A 26,708-nucleotide genomic window follows, 5' to 3' on the forward strand; every position below is an offset into this window, starting at 1 on the left:
CCCCCACCCCCTTTCCTTTCTTTTCCTGTTTATGTTGGAAATAAGAAATTAAAAAAGATGAGAAGCGATTCAAGCGAATATAAGAAAAAGGGGGAAAGAGGTAGTAGGTTGTATATCTCAGCCTTGGTGCTCTCAGACATAGCTGTCTCGGATATGCAAACGAGTCTTTCTCAGACCAAATACTTGCAAACTAGCAATTGAAATTCCATGAATCAAGTCTTAATTTTAGTATGACTGATGGGTCCTATTTTTAACTTGGCCTAAGCTTGATAAAGAAGAAGGTTTCAAAGTAGAAACCTAGGAAATAGAGACTTCTAAGTATAAGCTAAGCAAACTGAAATAGAAACTCAAAGTCGCCTACATAACTAAAAAATAAGCTTGCCATAAATTTAGCTGCCATATATTGAATTAGAAACTCCAGAAACAAGATAGTAACAAACTAACTTATAGCTACCTGAATGAAATAAACTTACTTCTTAAAGTTGAATGGAAACTAAACTGTGGCAGCACTAGGATAGAATCTTTCTCTATTTTATTCTTCTCACTGATTCAACTTGACTCTGTTCTGGAAGGAAGAGCTTGTGAGAAAGCTTGTTACTGGGAATGGTGTAAAGTCTTAATTTCAAGGATGAGGGATCTATTCCCATGTAGTTGGGGCCAGTCTCACCCGGATTCTCACTAATTAGAAGGAGAAGGTGGTCTGTGATCCATTTTGATTTGGTTCCTTGGTGTGGAGATATGGATCCATAAGATCTTCTGAAAATCCCCTCCACACAAGGCAAATATGAGACCGTGACACTGTTTATATTTTGATACACATCAACTCTCCACCACTTGGAAGAAATTGGTCCTCAAGTTTTATAGAATATGAGTTTTCTGTCCTTTTCTTGGCCAAAACAGTACTCCAACAGCTCAGATTTTTGGAATGAATTCTTTAAGATGGGGGACTTCCTCTTTAAAACAATCTGGTAGGATCATGGACTCTATGTGGTCAACTTTGATATCATCAGCTGTGTCCGTGCAAATATCTTCAATCCCTCTTTGATAATCTGGAGTCTCTGAGTTCTTTCTTGTCATTCATATACTCAATGGTTTCATCAACCTCATCTGCGTTTGTAATTCTGAGTTCTACATCCTTAAGGGCTTCAACTTTGCTTGCATCATTTTCTTTAATATAAGCTTGAAATATCAAGGTCTGATTCTTCTATGATGATAGAAATTGCTAGAACTTTAATTGTTAACCTCATAGATGTCATTGTTATCAGCCAGGTCTTTACTCTTGTCTCCTTCAAAGGCACCATTAACGGCTCATTCATCTCCAAGCTGTGGTTCACATACCAACATCTCCAGAATAAATTCAATGGCTGTGCTTACTAAGTCTACCTTCCCTGTTGCTCTTCCATATTGAATACTTGAACAATTCCCTCAATAGCATCCTTTGGAGGTGGTGGGTAGAGGGAACCAAGTGTGACTTTAAATGTTTGCTCAAAGAGGCCATTCAATCCATTACTGACACGCTCCTTTGAGAGTTAGTGGCTCTGGGTAGAAATCTTGTCAAAAGGAAAGCCTTTTGCACATGTTCTAGTAGGTATTTGTTCTGCAACTTGGTTTTCATCTCTTCCTAAGTCCTAAATTCATGTCCTTTGGCATGAGTCTCCTTTCATGGAGATTCCGCTTCTGTTTAGCATGATAATTGACAAGTGATTCAGGAGTAAACAAGACAGAATTGAACCAGATTCAATTTGACCAACTACACTAGATCAAATCAGCCCAACTGGTCTTCTAGAAGGGCCATTAAGAGGCCAAAACACTATTCACGTGAAGGATGTCACAATCCTTATTTTGCCTTTGTGTGCATGAAGATCATACAAGATCTTGTTGGGCCCAAGACCAGATCATGTGAAGACCTTTTAAAAGGCTGAGGATCTTATTTTCTTGGTCTGTGTTTTAGTATTAAATAAAACAAGCACCAACAAATCACGAACAAGAACGGAAACAATTTGAAACAGCATGGAGACTTCACAACTTCACGTGGCTCACACACCAATGGGATGTGATGTGCTACATCGGTGGGCAAAGAAGAAGAACTCTTACTTAAGTAGGAAGAAGATTGGAATGGAGATCTTCAACCAATTGCCAAAACTATGCTAGAAAACCCTCACCCAAAACCCTTGAGTCTCACAAATCTCACAATGACTCAATAGGAGAGTGTAAGGTATATATCTATAGAGTTCCAATAGGGTAAACAGGTCGACCCATACAGATCGGGTTGTATGCCCCCATCAAGAAGATCAGTGATGGGCACTAGGTTTGGACCTATCGGCACAAGCCCTTTGCTTCCATCACAAATCTTAGAAAATGGGTTATTCAGCCCCCCGCAAGCTCCAGATATGTCTCTGAGGGTCATTCTTCAAAGCTGGGTACAAAAATTTGGGTTGTACATAACAAGTCTTCATGCATGTGGCTAATTATAAAGTGTGGTAATTTCTAATTTCATTTCTCCTTGCAAGTATATGTGTACTTGGAATGGAACATGTTAATCATCACATTTTCTTTTTTTATTCCACCCACCAGCCCCTCTTTTTTTCCTATATTTTTCAATTAGTGGAAGTTTGCTTATCTTAGCTGACAAAGCAAAGGAAGTTTTATACTACATTCATGTACAGAATTTTATATTGGAGATGCTATTCGAATTTATTTATTTTATTATTATTATTATTTTTTAATGTGTGTTATCTTTTGAATCTGGCTCTGGTGACCAGGATCAGCAAAGTAGAGAGCTTTCTCAGCGTCATGTATCTAAAAGGGCAAGGAAGCTTAAGATGAAGGTATAAAAGGAACAAATTTTCTGCTTTTGCTTTTGTGCATATAGCTTTCCTGAAATCTATGCACTAGAGATATACCCTCACCTTTTTCTTCTCATGTCATTATATTGTAAAGGATCTGAAATGCTCCACAATTAGCACCTGTTATGATAAAACCTGACTAGATGATCGTACCAACCTCAATTGTGGACTCCTTTTCTGGACTATTTTTATGTTATCTTTCTGTTGGAATAGGATAGACTGGAAATTCAAATCAGACAGCATGTTTGTTCCAATGCTATGTTGTGAAATTCATTTGATGAACAATTCCTTAGCATATGCCAGATGCGTAAAAATTCCTTTACGTCCACTGCACCATCCTGTTGTTCTGTTTCTCAAGTAACATGGTTCATAACAAGCAGAAGTATTGATGTACTTGAATCATTTTTGCTCTAGGTGGAAGAAATAAAATTGAAGCCTGTTATTGCATTTGATTGTGGTAAGGCCTCCCTCTCTGTGCTGCTCTTTCAATGACTTTACATTATTTACATGTCCTTCTTGAAGTAAAAAAAGAGCATTGTTTTTCCTTGTGATTTCCTTTGATAATACCATATTTGTGCTTTCCTAGTTTTTGCCGCACTTAAGATTTTGTTACAGGATCATGGTACTTATTTCTTTTTTTATATTTTAGTGAAAAGACAAAGTTGCCATGGAGTGGGATGCATTAGAATTTAACCAAAGTTCCATCTGGTTAATTAGAATTTCTGTCACTTTTTTTTTTAAAAATTTTTTTTTAAAATATTTTTTCCCGTTACAAACCAATAAATTATAGTTATGGGTATTTTACATGCATCCCTCAAATTTCAGCACAAATTACATGCATCCTGGCCATATTACCCTTGAAAGTGTAGGGTTTTTTACATGCACCCCCTTGGATTTCAACCCTATTATGATGATGCAAAAATGTAACTACATTTAACCCCTCCAAACTTGATGGTGTTAAGGCTCTGTTAGTTGTTATTAGGGACACGACAATACCCTAATTTGTAAGGGCATATCTGAAATGCTAGTTTTACTCCTATCTTCTTTCATCCTTTCTTCCTAAATCAATGTAAAAATTCTGGATGGGAAGTTGCAGAATCTTCTCTCCCGTAATTTCCGAAGTCTGGTGCCCCATATCTCCTTCAATCAATCTAATCTGTAGCTGGCAACAAGCTCACTGTATAACGAACTCTTAAAGATTAAAATCATGGTTAATTTATTGATGCATGGATCTTAAGAGATATCAAATCTCACCGTTTTCCTTGATCCAAGTTTCAGCATTCTACTTTACCTGAAAAGAGAAAAACAGAATTTTGACCTTCTACTCTTCTAGAAGTTCTTTATTGCATGAAGATGAAAGAAGTTGCTTTTAAATTTCTAGTTCATGTTTTCTTCTTATGTATCGGTCAATAGTGGTGATGTGAACATGACTTGGACAGTTGGAACCCTGGTGCCCCACAAGAGGGCTTTGAGATGCCCCTTAGGCTGACCGAACCCCCTAGGAGGGGTATTTTGGTATTTTCTGCCCTATTTAGTTGTAAGAATTTAATTTCAGTTTAATTTCTAGAGTTCAAGTTTGTGAAAGAGTCTTCTTTGAGTTAGTAGTTGAGTTAGTGATTGAGTCCCTAGTTGTTTTCAATTCTAACACATGTGGCAATTAGAGTTTTAAATTAAAAAAGAATTTAAGCATGTGGTTATTAGAGTTAAAATTAATTTAAAGTTTTATTTCAGCATGTGTCCATGAGGGACCTTTAGATGTTTAGATTTTATTTCAAGGGTGTCAAGATTATGTGGTGGGATCCTAATCTATAAAGGAATCCCACTTAGAGTCTAGTTCTGTTACTAGGCTATAAATAGCCAATTCTCAAGTCTGATTGAATAAAATTAAAAATACTTGTGAGACACTTGGTCTTGGTTCTCTTTGGGAGGGCCACAGTGGATTTTGAAGCATTCATCATCTACAATCAGCAAATATTCTCAAGTTTCAGCAGCCATCAGGCTATCACAGCAGCTTCCACCAAGTAAGTAAACACCCAGCCCCTCTCTCTTCCCTATCCATGCAAGGATTCCCCACCCCTTCCATAGCTGCCCCTTCCGTATCCTGTGCACCCTTGTAACACCCTGCCCCTTGGTTAGAGATCAACGATCGCAACACAGCAGCAGCACCCCCAACCTCACCCCCTGCCCCTCAGCCCTACAACCCTCCCTAGTCCATTCCCCACTCTCCCTAGCACTGAAAGCTTCTCTGCCCCTTCTTCTTCCCCACGGCAGCACTAAACCGCCACCCCCTCCAATTCCCCGTTCCCCAGCCTCTTAACCTCCCGTATTCCTATAAGATCACACCAACCCCTAGGCCATAGTCTCACAAGTAGTTTCCTAAATAGACGATATTTCCCTAGGTTTGAAAATTTCCTGCACTTCATCTTCTTCGCTAAATTTCTGCAATTCATCTTCAGCCTCTAGACCTAATCCTAATTCAACCTTATCCCTCACCAACACTCTAAATCCTTTAGGAATAAGTCTGAAAAAACGAACAGCAATAACAGTCCCTTTTCCCCACCCAACCAGAACCGTAACCCAAATTTTCAAAACTTTTTTTTTTTTTTTTTTGGGGGGGGGGGGGGGTGGTTAAAATTCAGATCTGGATTCAACATTACATCAAGGTTTCAGGTCCTAAAACCCTCTCCCCCTTTCACCCCATACTTGGCCTACCCTTCCTGGACCCCTCTCAGGGGGGTGGTGGTTAAAATTCAGATCTGGATTCAACATTACATCAAGGTTTCAGGTCCTAAAACCCTCTCCCCCTTTCACCCCATACTTGGCCGACCCTTCCTGGACCCCTCTCACACCCTTGCAAACCCCTAATCCCTACTCGAAACCTCATAGAATCTTTGTTTTCTTTGCTGGAAGACTCTGGGAAGCCCTTGGTTTTGGGGAAAATTCCACAAAAATCCTAACCCTAAAACTGGGTTTGCATCAAGCAGTTGCATTGTTGTTCCACTTGTATAACTATGACTCTCATTCAGAACAACTAGAAATGCTTTTAGAACTCTTCGATCAAACTGGTGAGATCTGAGAACTCTTGATCCATGCTTTGTGCTGCCTGTTTGTATCTACTATTCCATTGAAGAGATGGAAATCAGTTTTTTAGATTTTCTTTGCTTCACTCTTTGTTTTTTTAATTTACTTCCTCTTAGTTCTTACTTTTTCTCTATGTTGAGAGGTTGGCAGAAAAAAAACTTTATGGTATATACTGAAATAAGGTTTGAATAAAAGGATGTAAAGGTCTTATTACCCTTTTGAATGGTTTTATTACCGTTTTGAATATAGTTTTGAAAGCTAACAGCCAATTCTAATAATCTATGTTTTATTTTGTAATTTAGACCTTGTGTGAAGGGGTGCACATAATTTGCGTTTTTGCATGGGGAGCGCCCATAATTGGGTTGATATCCAAGTGTGCATGTACAAAACTCATAATGGTATTGTCATCTTTTCGTATTAACAATTAATAGAGTCTTAGCATCATCAGGTTTGGAAGGATAAAGATAATTCGTGCTTTTGCATTGGGCATATGTAATAGGGTTGAAATTTGAAATTTCCATGTAAAAAACCCTGTTGTTATGTTGCATGTGCTGATCTTCAGGTTGGATTTTTCCCACTGTATTTTTCTGTTAATGATTTCTAGGTCTTTTAAGTCATAAAAGTTGTAAGGCTCAGTTAGATTTCATGATAGACTGACATTTATGAAAAAGATAAAGTGGAGGTTGTAAATTTTACCACATTTTCAGCAAAAGTATCTGTACATTTGTGAAGAATGCCTTAACTTGTTTCTGTTTCATTCTTTTTCTCTGTATGTAAAAACCAATTCTAGCTGAGATCCGCCAACGTGATTGGTGCAATGTTGTGACTTGCCACATGGATACTCCACGGGCATATGTTTGGAGGCTTCAGAACTTTGTCCTTGGTGAGCACATCTTAACACCATGCTCGGAAAATCAAACACCCATTAAGGTATGCTTCTGAGTTCTTTTCACATGATTTTACTTTGTAATCTTATTTAATTACTTATGCACGTCACGTGTCAAATTGATGCAATGATCTTCCAGTGTACAGTATTTCCCTGGTAGCACATTATGTTTGTTTTTCCACATTTGTGAACTTCATGAAAACTCCTCACGTGGCAGGCTTGCGCAATTAGTGCTTGTGGTAATTTTGCTGTTCTGGGGACGGAAGGTGGTTGGATTGAGAGATTTAATCTCCAATCAGGAATCAGCCGAGGCAGCTACATAGACATTTGTGAAAGCAGCGGCTCTGCCCATGACAGTGAAGTGGTTGGAGTAGCCTGTGATGCAACAAATACCATCATGATAAGTGCTGGATATCATGGAGATATAAAGGTGTGTATTCTTGATGCTGTAGACAACTCGAAACGTAAATCACAAAGTGTCGTACTAGAAGATATTGCGCTTAATCTATCTTTGGTTCTGCATGACAGTTAAAACATATAAAAGATAAGAAATAAAGAAAAAAGATGCCAGGATTAATAATTTTTAAGCATGATATTAGAAAAAGAAAAGTCCCAAAAAAAGAAGAAGATAGTGTCTAAAAGTCTCAAATTCACATTCAGACCTTCCTGAAAGATTATTTAATTAATGGAGGAAAGGGATTTTGGGAACCTGGCTAAAGCAGCTCAAAAGTTAGTCAGAAGTGGAAAATGGAATGTGTAACCTTTACCTTTAAAAAAGGAAAGTCCATGTACGGATGTACCAGAATTTTGAGAGAAGTACTTAAAATCAAGGGAATGGATAGGCATGTAGGTTAGGTTGCACTATTGCACCATTAGGCTGCAGGTTCAAAACTTGGAATCAGCCTCTCCAGTCTCCACAAATCTTGGTGAGTCAAATCTCTATACATTTTACTCTCCCTTGTGCACTGGGCGGCTCTATGGGAGGCCTAAACTTGTAAAAACTTGGTAAAAAATAATGGAATGGGCTGTTAAATGAGACAACTTTATGTTAATCATTGTTTACTTTATTCGACTTATAAGGTTGACATTTCTTCCTCCTTTTGGTCAATGACAGAAATATCAATTATAAAAATTAGGGAGGTGAATACAAGGTTAAACAGAACCCTAAGATTGAGAAAATTGGAACAAGACATTCAAACGACAACCTGCAATGCACGTTTAACCAGAAATGATTTCCGACCCAACAACTTCTTGGTACTTGCAAGCTAGCTGAATCTGAATCACCAGCTTATGACATTATTACTCTAACTTAAAAAAAGAAAGAAAATGAGGGGGGGGGGGTGTGTGGAGAACATGAACAGTTCATTGGCCTAGATTTCTAGAATATGCTGATTGTCCCTTCCTGGGCATGTCTTGGGAGAACATACTGTAGTGTCCCAACACTCATTTTTGGTGGTTGAATAAACCTGTGGGAATGAAACACGTTCTAATCAGCTGAGTGCTACATGAAATTTTATATTGGGTGGTTGTGCAGATTTGGGATTTCAAGGGGTGTGAATTGAAATCCAGATTGGAAGTCAGTTGCTCTGTGATCAAGTTACTTTATCACCGATCCAATGGTAATATATTTATGTTTTTTCTTTATCTTTTACTAATTACATTCTTTTGGTGCATATTGTAATCATAAGGTTTCTATGTATAGGGCTTTTGGCAACTGTAGCCAATGATTTGGTTATCCGTGTGTTTGACATTGTTGCCTTAAGAATTGTTCGTAAATTTGAGGGCCATACAGATCGAATTACTGACTTGTGTTTCAGTGAGGATGGGAAATGGCTTTTGTCTTCCAGTATGGATGGAAGTCTTAGAATCTGGGATGTTATCCTTGCAAGACAGATTGATGCAGTGCAAGTGGATGTGGCTATTACAGCATTGTCTCTATCACCCAATATGGATGTCTTGGCAACTTCCCATGTTGCTCAAAATGGTGTTTTTCTGTGGTAAGTTCCTAGTTTGACTTTTTGTTACCATATTCACATCAATCATTTTTCCGTCACGTTGATTTTTCATGCCATGGCCCAAGCTTTTGTAATTGACGAGCGTTTAGTTAGCATATACTTAAATGAAAGAGCTCAGGGACACAAATGTATCATTGATTATTTTTGTATGTATGTATTCCTTTAATTAAATAAAATCATCTGGAAATATTATGTGGCCAATTTGAGGATGCGACAACAAATAAATACTGTAGAGATGATGAAGAAAGAAAATGATAGCTGTCGTGTCCAAATCTGACCCCTTCGCATGAACCGTGGTCAAACCCACCTGATGGCTCTAGAACGTGTTCACAGAGAGAAAGTGAGTGTGGGCCGACTCTGGTCAGCCTCCATTGAAGCTAAATTCAGATTTAGGAGCAACATTGCCCTGAGGTCGGGGAATTAGATTACTGTAGGGAAGATGAATAATTAATGCTTCTAGGAGTAAATGGGCATTACCAGATACTATGGTAGGTGAAGGGTATTTATAGTTGAACCTGATGCTTCGTGGTGGTTGGATTGTTCGGTGTGTCTTGGATTTCCTTTGAGGACAACATGTGGCTCCTAGGTATTTGACTGTCCTGAAGAGTCTAGGCCTGGCATTGGCATGGCAATGGAGTAGAGGCTGATGTTGACAGATCCTAACCTGATCGCATAAGAACTTGGCCGGAATGCCGCCTAGGCATATAGGGGTAAGGTCAACAGAGCTCTTGGCAAGTATGGAATGTCAGGTCTTGAGGCACGATCAATCTGCCTTATCTACCCCGGGAATGAAGGTTGCCATACTTTCTCATCTTTGGTTCTTCAGCTAGGGTGGGGCTCCTCGAGACACTGGCTTTGGGACCCCCCCTCCCAAATCTGAACCCTAAGCTCGGATGTTGGTCGGACTCTATGGTTCCCTTCCGAGGATAAGAGGTCCTGTTTGGTTCGCCTGGACCTAGTTTGGATTCTGGTCTCTCTCGGGGTCAATGCCTTGGCCAAATTTAGCACAACAATAATCACAACAAAAATGCAGACAGATATATGCTGAAGAAAACTATCTTTATGTAGCGAAGTCATAGTCAACTTATCTGCAATACTGTTGTTAGGGATTGTTACATAACTAGATACTTGTATGAAGAACTGATTATGTGGCATTCTTATACAGTGATTAGCCTACAGAGTTGTAATACCAACTACCAAGGTGGTGATCTAGGAAACAGTACCTGTGTCATATCTTGCATGGTTGTCAAAGCGTTACCTAGGCAGGGTGCCTTGGGAGGCTTCTTGTTGCCACCGTTTCTCTAACCCACTTCCAATACCTTGGTTACCTAAGTTCCATCACAACTATCCTTACCATTGTGATACAAAACACCAGACTATAATTCCCTTCCAATTCGCAGAAGACTCCTTTTAATGCTGGGCCTCGGTTTTCCGTTGAACTTCCATCTGCGTTTGAGGCAAACATGGCCAGACAACATCCCTACATGTCTTATTGAAGGAACAAAATAAGCTAATGTAATCAGAATGCCCTCCTGATGTAGCCTCACTGGGATGAAGGCCTAAACTAAGGATCCTTGATGAATAGCAGGCAAATTAGGGTTTACAAAACCCTGTGGTTGGGGAATTATAGGCTGCTTAGGGTTTTTAGGGTCTGTAGGAGGGGTGTCTGGCTAGGGTTTATGGGCTTAGGGTTAATTAAATACAAATCTGAACCTTGCTGTTTTTGGTTTTAGATTCAAATTCCAGAGATTGTGGGATTTTAGAAATTTAGGTTAATAAATTCTAGGGTTTCAAGGTGGTGGCTATGGCTGGGTTGGGGTCGAGTGCTAGATGGAGGTAGGGATGGTAATTCTAGAAGGGCAGGGGATCTGTGGTGGGGTTGACAGATTTAAGGGTTTTATTTTTTTTTTTTTTTTTTTCTGGGTGGGGGGGGGGGAGGGAGCATCGAGTGGTATTGAGGGGAATTCGGGCAGTTGTGAAGGAGGTGAAGAGAGGAAAGAAGCAAGGTTGTTAAGGCATCACCTAAGCATCGTGATGTAACTCAGGGCCTGTGCTAGTCTTCTCTTAAGTTAACCAGCAGTACAATTAGGCATGGTTATTAAAGCGACCAAAGCGATTAGGGCTCTGTCTTGGTGTTTAGGTGACTAAGCGGCGCTTAGGCGGCAGTAAAGCGACCAAAGCGGTTTAGTCAATATTTTTAATACAAATACTTTTTATAATAAACTAAAGTACTAAACAAACATTCAACAATCACATTCATAAAAAAAAAAAAAAAAAAAATTCAAGAATCACAATTATGAATAACAATATTATTCATATATAGTTTAGTCAAATTATTTTTAACGTGACTTTTTTGTTAAATATATATGAATAATATTCGAATTGGAATCAGAATTGATGTATCCATTTTTCCCTTTTTTTAACCAAACAGTGCTGACATGATAAATTAATAGATCTCATTATTCCGATTTCCAAGTCATTGTTTATTTAATGTTTCATTGATTATCAATGTTGAATATGGCTCATGCTTCACATTCTGTTGCCTACAGGAACTTTGGGCCTCGGAGTTCATTTGAAAATTGGGCATCGATTCCAAAATGGCTCACATATTTAAATTTATATACGGCATTGTAGAATAAATGATGATTAAAAAAAGAAAAAATAATATGCACAAATTAAAAAATGTAAAAAAAATATTTGATTTAGCATCTAGGCGGCAATATGGCGCAAAAGGCAGCAAAGCGGTAGTGCCTAAGCAAAAAAGTGGCAAGAAATCAGCCTGTTAGTTATGCGGTCACAATTTAAGCGGTTCAAAAACCGCTTTGCCACCTCGGCGGCCGCTTTGATAACCATGCAATTAGGGTTGAAACCCTGTTGTTCTAGGTCAAATTCTTGTGGACATCAGCTAATAATGCTTCAATACACCTTGCGGATAGGTCAATTTGAAGCCCAAGTTTTAGGGTTAAGTTTTGGGTGGTCTAGGGTTAATTGGGAAGGGTTTTTAGGGTTCCACTGGGTTGGAATTAGGTCTGAAATTAAAGGAAAATAATCTGTTTTACACAAATTGTAATTTCAGAAAATTACCATGTTAAGGTTTGTAAGTCTCCTAATGTGTATAGGACTCTTGATTAGAGTTAGGGCAGGGGAGGTAGAGAAGGTGTAGGGGAAGGTAATCCTAAAAGGGTTTAGGGTTTGGTTGAGGGGTTTGGGAGTTATGAGAGTTTCAGTGGAACTAGGATTAGGGTTAGACTAGGGTTTGGGTTGGTCCAATTGGGATGAAATTGGAAGGAAAGGACACTACGGTTAGGGGAATGATGTTCCTAAAGTTTGGATAGATCTCATGGTTAGTTTGCCGTAGATTTGACTGTTGGGAAATGTCATCTCAGCATTGCCACACCAGCCTTCATTAGTTTGATGATAACAAACATGAAATTATTAATGTCCATATCAAGGTGTGATTGTCCAGTTATTATAAAAGCAAGTGGACCAAACCCAACTCATTGGACCAAACTCACCGGATGTCTCAAGTCAAGGCCAAGACCAAGCCAAGATGTACATGAAGTCTAAGTTAAGATGAGCATGAAGAATGGAGTACAGGAAGACTCAAAGAACATCAATGATAATCAACTCAAGCTCAAGCAAGAAGACTTAGCAAATTAGGACTTAAGTCACTTCATGCACACTCATATGTAATTGCACTCAATTATTCACATATCATGTCATTAGACTGACCTAGGGCATGTTAGGAGAGTGGATGAGGCTTAGGATTGGATAGAAAATCCCAAAAACCCAATCAAGTCCCTATTTGCTCCTAACTGTGCAATCTGTGCTTCAGACGGTCGTTCGTCTGGTCACATAAGCTCAGACGGATTTTGTCTGATCAAACATACATCCTTCTGAGAAGGACGTCCTTTTGGTAAAAAATCTGCAACAACTAAAATTTTCAAACGACTATATTTTTAGACAGACGTCCGTCTGAGTCAAATGACAGTCCGTTTGGGCTAAAATTTGCTCGCTTTCTATCCGTTGGGGATTGGGCTAAGGCACTCACATGCCATCTATATAAGCCCAATTCACCCCATTTGAGACACAAAACCTTGACAATTGATCAACTACTCTCCAAACACTTTCAAGCTCTTAAATTGCAAGAGAACACTTGTTTTGCCTCTCACCCTTACTCCACCCTTGAATAACATACCAAGGTGTCCAAGCAAGCTCATTGGAAGCAAAACTTGAGGTGATTGAAGGCTTTTTATTGGAAGGTTATTGGTGGTGCAAATCATATCAATTGGGCATACAACTCTCATTGCATCACACTCACACAAGGGGTAAAGTGTCACACCCCTTGTTAGGTAATCTCTAGTCATTTATTGTATTTACTTGTCTTCAATTCTAGTCTAGGTAGATTAGAATTGATTTTGGGTGCTCTTGTCCATGAACAAAGATTGAAGAGGGTGCTCTTGCCCTAAGATAAACAAAGATTGTAAAGGGTGCTCTTGCCCCATGACAAAGATTGTAAGGGTTGGATCTCTACCCATTGTATTGAAAGATAATCACTATTGGAATACTCTCTTGAGGCCAAGAGAGGAGTGGACGTAGACTTGCAAAGTGGAACCACTATAAAATACTGGTTTTGTGGTTGATTGTTATTGTTTAATTCATTTGAATTTTCAATCAAACCAAAAAATTGGGACAATCCACTAGTTGCAACCGATTCACCCCCCTCTAGGTTGCGCCAACATTGACTTTGAATTTTACGTGAAAGAAAAAGTCCTAAAATTGCAGAAAAATAGAAAAAGGGTGTTAGGGTTATGGTTTTAGGGTCTAGGAGGATGGCCAAGGCCCTAAGGGTAGGGAAGAGGGCTGGGATTGTACTTGATGGGGAAGGAGATTTGAAGGCTGCTAGAATTTTGAAAGTTGTTCAACTGCTGCAAGCTTGAAGAAGATGAAGATCAATTGCAGAATTTGAAGAAACACTCTTATCCCTCAAAAACCTAGGTCAGGCTTTGTTCCCCACAACTCAAGTCTGAAATTTTATTCAATATCCAAGCTGAATTGCTTACACAGAGGTGGGGCTTTAATAGCCTTACTCTTAAGGGAAAATTAAATTACGACTCAAAAGAAAACCAAGTTGAACTCAACTTAGGGAATCCAATTTGGATGGGAATCCCTTTACATCTCAGTAACTTAAACAACTGGACTCCTAATCAAAAGTAACTTGCAAGAATAAGCAACCAACTTCTAGAAGGCATCGTAGTTGGAAATTGGATTCCAACTGGGAACTCTCAAACAGAGACTCTCACTACACTATCATAACTCAAGGAATTATCCAAGTTAGAAAATAAAAGTAGATCTAGAATCCTTGGAAGGAATGGATTCTAAATAAGGGAACCCCTCTCTAATTGGGACTCCTAGCCAGACTGGGACTCTTCAATATCTTGATCAAAACAAAACCAGACAGAGCAATTAGGAGTAGATATGGACTTCTCACAGTAGTATGCATCTGACTGGCCCTACTAGGGCTCCAAAATAGGAGGTAAAATAACCAAAATACCCCTGGGCACTATTCAGCCAGTTCCTCGGGGTGCTAATGGGACCTAGTTTGTGGTCCAATCTTGATGGATTTTTTGTGGGCTGGGCCTGGTTGCATCATGTTGCCTAGGCATCCTGGACCTTCTTGGGTTAAGGTGATCTGGTGTTGCCTTGTCTCTTAGGCAGCGCCTTGTCTTCTTGCTTGGTGTCCTGTTAATTTTCGTTGCCCTCTATCGCCTTGACAACCTTGGGAGGAAGGCTTGGGAATGGTGGCTTATCAGTTGAAGGACTTGTACATGAAGATTGATTGGAAGAATGTAAAGAACGAAGCTGCTGCAGGAATTTCCTGCACTCGAGAAACCCTAATACCCTACTTGATTCTTGCTCTCTTGCTGCAACTCCTCTTCAATAATTTTATTCATCAAAACTGATGGTTACAAGCATTGATTGTGAATTTATAGCTTTTATGAGACAACACTTAACAGTACTTAACTTTAAAACATAAATTAGAAAGGACTTGTATTCTAGAAGTTTTTTTTTAAAAGTAGGACTTCTACCTATCTCCTCCTAGGTTGACTTGAGTAACAAATTGAAAACAGAATTAGTCTCCTACCAAAATTCTGAACTTAACTAGACCCAGCTGGGCTCAATTGGGACTGCTCAAAATTACAAAATTACCCCTAATGACGGATCAAGCTCATAAGCCGCTGGGCAGCAAGCCTAGGCCTTCTTTCAGGCCTTGGGGACCCTCTTAGGATGGGCTTGGGGTCCTACATCACTTGCCTCTCATAATGTTACAAGAAACCTCTTGAAAACTTTGAAGGTTTGGGTCCAGTTGGCTTCCCTCGGTATAACCTGAGCTACCTTTTCCATATGATCTGCATCCTTTCCTAAGTAACCTGTTCTGTGCTGCTCTCAGTGCTCTACATCCCACAAGGAGTATCTCCATGAGGGCTCGCCTAAGGTACCAAGATAGTTGAAATAAAAATATTGTGGGTTTCAGTCAAATCTGGAGGCATAAAAGAAAGTTGAAACTACTCCCTAAATACAAATACGAAAAGTTGGTCCTCTGCAGTTTGATTTCTCTGTTGCTTGAACACTAAATGGTATGATTTATTCCTAGATTGAAAGGGATCAAGCAGGGGGCGGCTAAACCAGTATCTTGTATGACCCAGCCAAGTTGGAGTAGGTCATGTAGGTTACGGAGCCCACTTGAAGGCTACAGTTAGTATACATGCTAGAGGTTATATTAAGTTGATGTATATTGGAAGTTACAAGTTTACAACTAAATCAGGTCTTCAAATTTGAAGTTATGGAGGATTCCTAGTAGAAGTAAGACATAAGAGTAAATGGGTAATTAGGTGCTATCAGATGAGTGGATTATTTTGAAATTTGGATTGAGTCTCCCTTAAGATTATGAGAAGATTCGGTCATATTTTCAGCTGTGTTTAATGGTAAGATTAGATTTGTTTGGGTAGAATTCTCACGAAAAAACACATATGGCCTTCTAGAAGCAAAGAAGAAGAGTTGCAGGTTTTTCAAAAGAGCAGCTTGCTTGAATTTGAGTCTTGAATAAGAAATTAAAACTTAGTTAAGAAACTTGTAGTTCTTCCAAGAACTTGATTAACATCTTGAACTAGAAAACTTGAAAATCATTGAACTAGTTGAAGGAGAGCGTTATTCAAACCTTCTGAGGCTTCAGACTGTTAAGAAGTCGATTGGATTAGACACTAATGAAGCACCCATGCATCACCTCAAGGTGTTTTCTGGATCAAATACTATTACCATTGGAGTTTGTATCATATGGACATACACTAAACTGAGTTCTCACAAGGAGTAAGAGGGCAGTTGCAGCCAGCTTGCAAGGCAATTTTTTTTTGGGATGAATGCAAAGCAATTTATTAATCAAATTCATGTTCAATTCTTGCCCCTGTTACGACTTTATGTATAAAAGACTCAAACTATACTAAAAGAGACAAAACTACACTCCGGTACTAAAAATAAAAGGCTTAACCCAATCCTTAACCTATTTGGTACCTAAACTGATAGGAAAGTGAAATAAATAAGGAAATTGACTCCAAAATAAACTAATGACAGAAATCCCTTTTACGTAGTTTCCATCCCTATTTTAGGCTATTAAGGAAAAGAAAAGAAAAAGAAAGAAGAAACGAGCAAAGGCTCAATCCATACATAACCCAATGCTAGACTTAGGAAAGAAACCAATTTGGTGATGAATTGGCATCATTATTTGTCGCTCCTGTTTCCATTCATTGAAGCCAATGATATTGCAAGAAATGGCATCTTTTCTGCATAAGACTTGTATCTTTTCTGAATTTGAGGAAATTGAGGTTTTCTGTCGTCCTTTTGAAACACCCAAGCAAAGTTACTTAAGCAGGAGCAGGAATCTTTCCAAATTACTTTGTGAGGAGCAGATGAGGTGCCTAGAAAAATGTATTTTCTGAGACACTTAATTTTTGTGATACCTGTACTAGTTCCTATCATGTACCATCATTGATATGTAAACTCTTACTAGATTTCAATAAATCTTTGATGGGGTTATGTTCTAGATTTTGCTGGTGTTCTCTTAAACCGAAGTACTGACAATGGAATCTTCAGGGTTAATCAAGCCATGTTCTCTGGAGCTTCTTATGTGGATTCATATGCTAGTGGGAAAGAAGTTGTCAGTGTCAAGTTGCCAGCTTTCTCTTTGAAGGAAAAAGCTGGTGAGGAAAATCATGAGAAACATGCTGGTTCTAAATTACATGTGAAGGACTCTGCTTATGCATCACTTTTGAATCTTCAAATCCCTGATCTTGTAACTCTCTCCTTGTTGCCAAAGAGCCAGTGGCAGAGCTTGGTTAATTTGGACATGATAAAGGTTTGCCGTTATCTGATATTTATTTTTCTAATTATCTTTCTAAACTTTTGGGAAATCAATAACAAAATTCTTATGAATGCTCACTGTAGGTTTGTTGAAACTCTGTATGGTCCCCCAGCTGTTGTTGCTCATTTAATTTGACCTTAATAATTGTATACATGATGGTATTTCTCTACCACCCAGGTCCGCAACAAACCAATTGAGCCACCCAAAAAGCCAGAAAAGGCTCCATTCTTCTTGCCGTCTGTCCCATCTTTTTCTGGAGATATATTGTTCAAACCTACTGGCACAGCTGTTGAAGAAGAGGGGAAAAAAGATGATGAGATAAAAAGGAGTGAAACAGAACCTGATCTACAGACCTCCCAGTTTCTGCAATTGCTTCATTCCTCTGCAGAAATGAAAAACTGTAAGTTTGAGTGCTATGATATTGATTGGATCTTTAGAACTATGTATTTATCTCTTATAATCAGTTAATTTTAAGGATTATGTAGAAGTGGATAAGATCCATAGCTTGAAATGTCCACATTAGAATTATTCTTAGAGGTCAGCTTGATATGATGATTTCAACCATCAAGCTTTAGCTGTATGTTTTTTAACTGACAGCAAATTGGGATACTAAGGTTAGTTTTGTAGATTGGATTGTTAACATAAGGAGACTTCTAGTTGGAATCAATGGGTGGTGGGTCCTTGGGTGGATGGGAAAGTCACGGATAAACTAGCATCATGGATTTTTTTTATACAGTTTGTATAGTCTGCCAGAAAATACTTCTTTTCTGGACTAGCATTCTTTCTTTGCTTCCCCCTATGGGAGAAAAGTTCTTACACTATTTACCCCTTTTCGAGAAAGATTTCCCTACTTACTGCTGTTGGATTGCAGTTTCAGCATTTACAGACTACATCAAAGGTTTGTCTCCATCGACAATAGATTTGGAGCTCCGCATGCTTCAAATTATAGATGATGAAGATCAGCAAGAGCCTGAAAAGAGATCAGAATTACATTCTCTTGAGCTGCTACTTGATTACTTCATACATGAGATTTCCTGTAGAAAAGACTATGAGTTCATTCAAGCAGTAATTAGATTGTTTCTTAAGGTATCCATTCACTTTTAAATTCACCCAAGCAAACTATTTATATTTTTCATTGATAAGCAAACTCTTTTGAGCACTGTAGTTTTGGTTAGACAATTGTTGGGGAAAGCCAAACTATTTCCTGTTACTAGCTGTTAGCAGAAACAGCTTTATCAGCCAGTGCTCCTTAAGTAACACACATGTGAGGAGTCAAAAAACTTGTTTATGGGTCTTGCATGGAGGATGTCTGGTGGAAAAACTATAACCATCAAATGATCAAATGGTCTAAATGTCCAACGTGACAATGTTGCAATATGTTCGGTTGAACTAATCTCGTATCTGTTGATTGCAACATGTGATTAATTTGGATCCTGAATCTGGTTCCTCATCATTGGTTATTTTCAGTTTGGACCGAGTTAAATTTGTCAGCCCCAACCATGCCACTTGAATGTGAAGTGAGCAGTGGTTGATAGGATTTTTGTATCGTGTTGTTCTATCTTGGTGAAGCCTAAACTATGATTGATTTTCTTAGATGACGAGTGCTTTTGAAGGCTAAGTTAGATTTGTGAATTTTTCTTGGGATTAGATCTCTAATATCTTTATGTTCTTAACAGATACATGGTGAAACAATTAGGCACCATTCTAAACTTCAAGACAAAGCAGAGAAGCTTTTAGAAGTTCATAGCACAGTATGGCAGACACTGGATAAGATGTTTCAAAATGCCAGTTGCATGCTTACTTTTCTCAGCAATTCACAACTGTAGTAGGAAAGAGGTAAGTCTTTAGCTTTGATTTCTAATAGTGTTATTATTCTTTGTATGTTACTACTTATTGGAAAGATCTCTTGACGATTGTATCACTAACCACAAATCAGCTGATGGATAAATTGGCCTTTAGAGTTTTTAATTCTATATAAGTATTAGTAGTTTATATTTACTTTGGAGAAACTATGTATTGACATGGTGATTTAGCTTCAATTGAATGCGGGCCAACAACCAATATCTGAATATAGAACGATCTTTACACTAATATGGTCATTCTCTGTTAAGGTTTGCTTAGGACAATAAAAGGAAGAATAAATTGAAGAATAACTTTTCCACAATCTTGTACAGAATCAAGTTACTCTTAATGTCTACCATTTTATGCAATATGGTAAAGTGACAGTTTAATCTTTGGATAGACAATTTTAGTTAGATTAGCCTCAGGTCTTTGTTTTTTGGGTTAACATGGACTCCAAGCCTTTTAGTTGACCATTACCATAGTTCTTATTGAAAGCAATGAAGAGCACTAAACATCCTGATATGGGTGACCTCAAGGAAATGATGAATCTGGCTCAGGACCTCACACATAGATTAATCACATGTCAAAATTCAAGAGCGTAGTTCAACCAAATGCATTCCTTGGATTTTTCTATAGTACATTTATGCCCCAATAGCCTCCTAAATCCCTAGGTTTTCAGGATTAATTCACAATTTATTTATATATGTTCAGCTAGCTACAGTAAACATTGGGACTGTTAAAATTATGAGGCATTGTGGTTTGTCTTTAACCATTACCACCATATGGTTCCTTCGATTTGAAACATGGTTGATTTCTTAAAAGCAAATTTAATAATTTTTTTTTCAATTTGATGGTCCTCTATTTCTAACAAATTATGAAGTTAATTATAATTTTGTTATATAAAGATTTTTCTGTAGAAAATATTTGATTCAAGGTTAAAAGATTGTTACCTGGTTGCACGAGTAGCACATATTCTATTTTTTCAGTGACATGATTTATCTTTGGTTTCCCTGGTATGAATACTATTTGCTGGATCCCATATTCCCTATACCTTGTACCTGGTCATCATGTGCACAGTTAGCCTTGGGTGAGTTGTTGATTGCAATAGGGAGAGGTGTCATAAGTAGGTACTCATTATTTCAGTCGTGAAATGGATCTCATTGCTTTTCTTTCTCTAATTTTTGTATGTGTAGTTTTTTGAATGGGGTTTCTGAAGTTTACATATCTTTTGTGAAGGCAAAGCTTACTTGACAAGCACATCTAAAAAAATACATTGAGGATTTCTTTTTGTGCCACATTTTAAGTATAATTTTGCAATTCTGACCATCGGATTTCTAATGAATGGTGTGGATTGATCATATGTAATTTGAGTCTAAATCCTATCATTAAGCATCCCTCAGTGGTCCAAACATCTCTGTCTAGGCACTTTGACAGGCTATAGTTTTCAATGCTTGGTCTGTTCCACTCATCCACAAAATTTCTGCCCCATCCGATCTGCCAGGTGACCAAAGTAAGTGCTGATCTACATATTTTATGAAGAAAAACCCGGCCCTTTTTTCAATTATATTAAATTTCAGAATTGCTATGTCAAAAACCAAGAGAATTTGAAGTGTAAAATGAGGGCTGACAACAACTTGAAAACCTTATTCTGTATGTTTGCTCTCTGTTGTTTCTTTAAATGTCTTGGCTTTGAATTTTTGGCTTACATATTCTAATGATAAAGTTGGTGTATGATTATATGTCTTACAATTTCGTTCTCCTCTCAGGGTAATGTTATTGCTGGGATTGAGTATCATATACTAGTCTACAAGGATTATGCTGTTAACTGTGATGAAATGGTTTACCAGTGTTGTAACCAATTCAAGATGAGGTGTAATTATATTCGTAATGTTGCAGCATGTTTATCACACAAATTCTGAACAATGTTCAGTGGCTTCTTTGTTGTATGAAAAGAGACCTGATATTTGAGCTTCAGGCAGCAGTTTTGACACTTATGGAGCTTGGCTTTTGCAGTTTGCACTGTTGTTGGCATGTCATTGCCATCCCATACTATCTTCTGTACAGTTCAAGGTAGGAGGTTAGAAAAAGGAAATTTATGGGAAATACTTGTCCAGAGGTTCTTTCATCAGTATTGAAGGTTTTTCTGCCTCTCCTAATCTTAAGGTGAAAAATGTAAAAACCAATATTCTCTTTTGCTTCTTTTTTGGTTTGTTTTGTTTTCTTCTGGGGTGGGACCTTGGGGTTTGAAGGAGTTGAGAAGCCCTTGACAGACCATACAAGGCTACAGAAGCACAGAATATTATAGCTTGTATTCATTTAAATTATCCACCACAGTATTTCTATGTGGAGGTGGACCATGCACTGGCTTTTAATATTTCTGCATGCTAATGATCTAATGTTGTTGTTTCACAATTGCAAAGTGACCTGTTTCTCCATGGCCAGAGGCTTTGAGGCAGGGTCTACTAGCCCGATTCTGTAGTTCGATTCTCATTTCCAGCCTCTTTTTCCAGCATTTACAGTCTAGCAGCATTTACTTAACCTAATTCAGTATACCATTCAAACCTTGTTCATAGCAGCTGAAGTTAGAACCTGTAGCTTATAATATGGAAGGCTGTCTGCCTTCTCTGATTGGATAGAGTTATCCATCTAAGATTGCATTCCAAATATAACTCCTCAAGATGTTGTGATTATCAGGTTGATATGATGAATTTCATCGAAGAGACACAGAAAAGCAAGAGAAAAAAGAATAGATGAGGTTTGAACGGTTTCTGTTGATAAAAAACAATCACTTCCATTGTTTTGACAGAATACTAGTTCATCCTAGAGATTTGACATTCTTCTTGGCAACTAAATTCTGGGCATGAACTCTCAGAATCATATGGTTTTTAAATCATAAATTATTTTTCATTCTTTTGGATCCTCACATCATATATTAATTAACTTAGATCATAGGTATTAAGACATCTGTTGATTTAGAAATCCGTCATGGCATATAATCTACATCTTATCGGTAATTCGGTGGATATTGATGGATATTGATTAGTCTAGATCATTTCCCTTGATGGATGTGCTCTCCCGACGATTGTTGACCACAAATTACAAGGAGCCCACAGGATTAAGGGTGATAAAATTTATTTTTTAAATGTTTTATTAATAGGGGCAAATTGCACTTGTATATCAAAATAGAAGCCTTAAATTACTGATACTCCACTTTATGTTTAAAAAGCACATAGGTTCCAAAATTAGATTTTCATTGGATATATTTGTCTAATTTGTCACTGAAAACCTTTCAAACATTGTTTATTATAAGGATATTTTTTAAAATAAACAGTGATAAATTTGATAAATATATCCAATGAAAATCCAATTTAAATCCAATTTTGGGGTCTTTATGCTTTTTATACATAAAGTGGGGTGTCAGTGCTTTATGGCCTCCATTTTGGGGTGCCAGTACAATTTTTTCTATTATTTATTATTTGTGGCCCTCACATAATTTGTGGTTGTAATGCGGTTAAGAGAGATGATCAACAGTCAGATATTGATACCCTTGAACAAATATATATCTATAAATTCAAAAGCAAATTATGATCATTCATTTATAGTCCTAGTAAATATACTAGCCAAAATAATGGAAGTAACAAACATGCCAAAAGCCCACACCACTTTCAAAATACAACTATAGATGAAATGAAGCATATCAAGAGAAAATTAGACACAGAAAAGATGAAATGACCATTCACTCCACGTGAAACGTCGAAAAACTTCATTCTCCTAGGATGGGCCAATACAGACACTCTTGTTGGCCCCACATACCCAAAAGCCATGTTTCCCACATTGAGTGCAAAGTCTTAAAATGATTTAGTTTATATCTTTGGATGGACAATTTTAATTAGTTCTGACATTTTTTCCCCTTTTGTGTTAAGACAGCCTCCAATCCTTTGGTTCGACTATTCCCATAGTCTAGACAGACTTGGGTCATATTGGAGTTGAATGAATGAGAAGTGAGAACTATTCAATTTTCGCTAAGGAGTGAGATTAAAATAAGATAAAGGGAAATTTGAGAGGTTAAAGTTTGAGAGATACTCATTGTTCATAGATAAGTATTTGGGCGACAGTAGTATCATGTGACCAAATGTTAGAGAGAGGGTATTTCTCAAACACACTTAGTGCTTCAGGGAGCCAGGGATCATACCAGAAGGAATAGTGAAATCCATTTTCCACCTGCCGGTTAACCATATTTTTCAAATCCGGGAGAATACTACATAGACTTTGCCTAGGCCATGAACCCCTTCTATGCTTGACTTATAGGATTGAAATAGCAGAGTTGGGGAAGTATTTTGCCTTTAGGATAGAGGCCCAAAGGGAGGGAGGTTCATAGAGGAGCTTCCAACCTAGTTTTAGGAGCAAGGCTTTGTTGATATCTTCCATTCTTTTGAAACCCAGTCCCCCCAACGCTTTTGGTTTGCAACATGTATCCTAAGAAATTAAAGATAACTATTTTTTTTCTTCATGGGTTCCCCAACCAAAATCTATGACAAAAAATATGCTTGCATGTTGTTTTGGGGAAGTGAAAACATTGCATATGATATAGAGATAATGGTTGTAGAACTGACTAGCTAAAGACTTTTCTTCTGGCAAAAGACAAGGTGGAAGCTTTCCATGAGGAAAAGTGTGATCTTGCTTAGAAGGAACTTGAGGTTGTTTGTTTTTGAACGTCCATGCAAAAGATTGGTGTCTAGGTACATCATCTTTTTTCATTTATAAGATTCCAAAGATCGACAAGATTTGGGTTTTTTGGATCATGACAAACATTCCTACTAAAGAAAGCACCACTTCTTTTGAAGTTAATTTCTTGTCCTGTTATGTCAGAAAACAATTCAATTGCCGCCCTAATAGTTAAGACATCCGCTTTTTCTGCTTTGCAAAATAGGAAAGTACATATGCAAAGAAAAGGTGTGAAACTTCGGGTGCATTTTTCTCAATCTTGATAACCTTGAAAGAGCTCAACCATTAAGGAGTCTAAACAAGATTTCCATAATGAGAAGGAAAAGGTAGGGACTGAGAGGACAACCTTGTCTAATTCTCCTTGTTCCCGAAAACCATTTGTATGGACTTTCCATTGATCTTGACAGAGAAGGAACTAGTATTCATGAGTGTGGAAATTGGATCAAACCATTTTTGGTTAAATCGATCATAGGCTTTAGACATGTCAAGTTTTAAAGCCACATAGCCCACCTTGCATTTGGTTTTGTTAATGAAGTGGAAAATTTCATATGCTAGAAAAATATGTTTAATAATTTGTCTCTTTGGCACAAAGGCGCCTTGCAGAGGGGAGATGATATGGGTGAGGATGGGTTTCAATTAAAGAGCAAGAATTTTAGCAAGGATCTTGTAGGTGACATTGCACAAGTTGATTGGTCTATAATCCAAAACAAGTTGAGCATTCTTGGCTTTTCCTTGTACCTAATGCAGGAACCCATTCAAAAACAATGTTGTCTCTTCCTTTCCACCATATTGTACTTCCATCAACGGAATATCTTTCTCCATGAACTTCCACCCAGAGTGATGATCTCAGCCCCCAATTGGCCTTCACCATCATACAAGAATCTGATCACTTTATATTTTCCTGTTGCATCATCAAAGCCAAAACCAGTTCTAGGGATGATCATAGAACCAAAGTTGAGGAATCCATCTGCAATTTCTACTAGATTAGGCAAACTCAAGCCTTTACCCGTGATAGGATTACAAATGATGATAGAATCATATTTTCTTCGTGGAGCCATGCATATCAATCCATTGCAAGAGCCAACAAGCTCAAACTAATTCTCCAAATCAAACTTCAATTTCTCTAGTCCTAAAATAAACTTCTTGAACACTATTAATCAAAAACAAACTCTTTTTCTCATCTTGAAGCATTGATGCAATGATGAGATGAGATGGTACAACTTGCATCACTTTCCTCCGCAGGTAAAAGTTGATGAATTCAGGGTCTCTTAGCAAGTTGTTCCAAAACTTGCATACTCTCCTTAATGGAATGATATCAAAGACAGTAAGTCTTGAAAAGATGTAAAAGAAGACTACATACAGATGGCAAATCATCTAGTTTCTTCCTTGCTTCTTTGCTTGAATTAACATGCTTCTACCTCTTCTTTGGATCGGATGTAGCCATCTTCGAGAATCAATACAATGGAGGATGCTTTGAGAAAACAAAATTTCACTAGAACAGAGAAAGAACCCGCATTTACCAAAATCAATCAATAAGTATCCCAGTGTGTATCCGTAGACAATTGGAAAAAGAAAAAAGAAAATATGCTAATTCAAGAAAGACAAAATGCAAAATTCTAACTTAAGGAATGACTAAAACCTTATGTGACTTCGCTTAATATTCCCTAGCATCAATGTTTACCAAAACCCATGAAGATTTAAAGGGTTCGATTGAGAAAATGCATCTTTCGAAGGAAATGTAGAAAGACAAAAGGATTTGTTTTGTGTGGTTTTTCCTTCTCAACCGTCTTGGATGAAATAGAGCAGTGCATGACTAGTATCCCAAGGTAGGCTTCCCTCCATAAAGAAAGCAGAGACAAAAAGTTGGATATTTCTATGAATAAGCCCCAATGTTTCTGGAAGAAAAAGGCATTCAAACTATTCACCCCTAGTGTTTTATAAGGGCCAAGAGAAAAGACAACCATTTTTATCTCCTCAAGGGTAGGTAAGTAAGGGTGGATGTTAAATCAAGCTCAGGCAAGGGGGGGGGGGGCTTTAAATAAAGGAGGTATCAAGGGGGTTAGAGGAGGAGAATAATTGTTGTATGTATTCAACAAATGCATCAACAATCCCATGGGGCTCATAGAAACAATCTTCCTTCTATGATTATTCATCTTAGAATTAATGTGATAGAACGGGGTATTCCTATCACCTTGAGAGATGTACAAAATATGGACTTTTGAAACCAAAAGAATTCCTCTGCATCAAAAGCTCAAGAGAGTAAAATTTTATTTTCCTTAATAAGCTTCAAATTTGGGTGAGGACTAGATTCCAATGTGTCAACTTCAAGAGTCAATCTTTCAAAAAGCTCGTTAACATTGCCAAAAGTGGACAAATTCCAATGGGTAAGAAATCTGGATAAGTTTGGCCAGCTTGCCTATTAAGGAGAGTCCACTATTTAGCTGCCTAAGAAGTGGTAATGTCCTTCAAGGAATTAGGATGAAGATATCAAGCAATTTGATAGTGAAAGAGTTTCTTTCCCCAATTCTTGATTTCAGATGTAGAAAGAACAAGCGAGCTATGGTCCTTAGAACAATTGGCAGGTAATCTTCGGACATAGGCAAAGCGAGGAGAGCAACTCAACAGGGGTTGGCAAAAATGTGATCTAATTTTTCCTTGACTAAGTGAGGTGGTTTTTGCCTATTTGTCCAAGTGAAATAGGTCCAAGAGAGAAGCTTGAGTATGCTTAGACTCACCTCCCAATTTGCTATCAGGTGACAAGACTTCATTGAAATCCCTAGTAGCGGGTAGGGTTTATCAAGGGAAGAAAGAAAAGAACCCAAATTTTCTCAAAAACTTGCCCTATCTGAATAAGTGGGGGGGGGGGGGGAGGAGGGGGGATAAACAAACACAACTAT

General features: G+C 37.9%; 1 protein-coding gene across 5 annotated transcripts in view; it reads left to right on the forward strand.

Moving 5' to 3' along the window:
• The window catches only part of LOC149006550 (transducin family protein / WD-40 repeat family protein), a 41,242-nt gene extending 19,635 nt beyond the window's left edge, over positions 1-21,607 (forward strand). For all 5 annotated transcript variants that reach the window (XM_089165725.1, XM_089165726.1, XM_089165727.1 and 2 more), the window contains 11 exons: positions 2,763-2,828; positions 3,261-3,303; positions 6,718-6,857; positions 7,031-7,243; positions 8,348-8,432; positions 8,516-8,810; positions 16,977-17,238; positions 17,422-17,644; positions 18,116-18,330; positions 18,921-19,080; positions 20,853-21,607. In XM_089165725.1, coding sequence (XP_089021851.1) covers positions 2,763-2,828; positions 3,261-3,303; positions 6,718-6,857; positions 7,031-7,243; positions 8,348-8,432; positions 8,516-8,810; positions 16,977-17,238; positions 17,422-17,644; positions 18,116-18,330; positions 18,921-19,070 — 1,692 coding nt within the window. In that variant the 3' untranslated portion in view covers positions 19,071-19,080; positions 20,853-21,607. The remainder of the gene's footprint in view (positions 1-2,762; positions 2,829-3,260; positions 3,304-6,717; positions 6,858-7,030; positions 7,244-8,347; positions 8,433-8,515; positions 8,811-16,976; positions 17,239-17,421; positions 17,645-18,115; positions 18,331-18,920; positions 19,081-20,852) is intronic.
• Positions 21,608-26,708: the final 5,101 nt, after the last annotated feature.

This window comes from Hakea prostrata, chromosome 8 (assembly GCF_041222555.1).
Source record: "Hakea prostrata isolate BN-2017 chromosome 8, UWA_Hpros_2, whole genome shotgun sequence".
Taxonomy (NCBI): Eukaryota; Viridiplantae; Streptophyta; class Magnoliopsida; order Proteales; family Proteaceae; genus Hakea; species Hakea prostrata.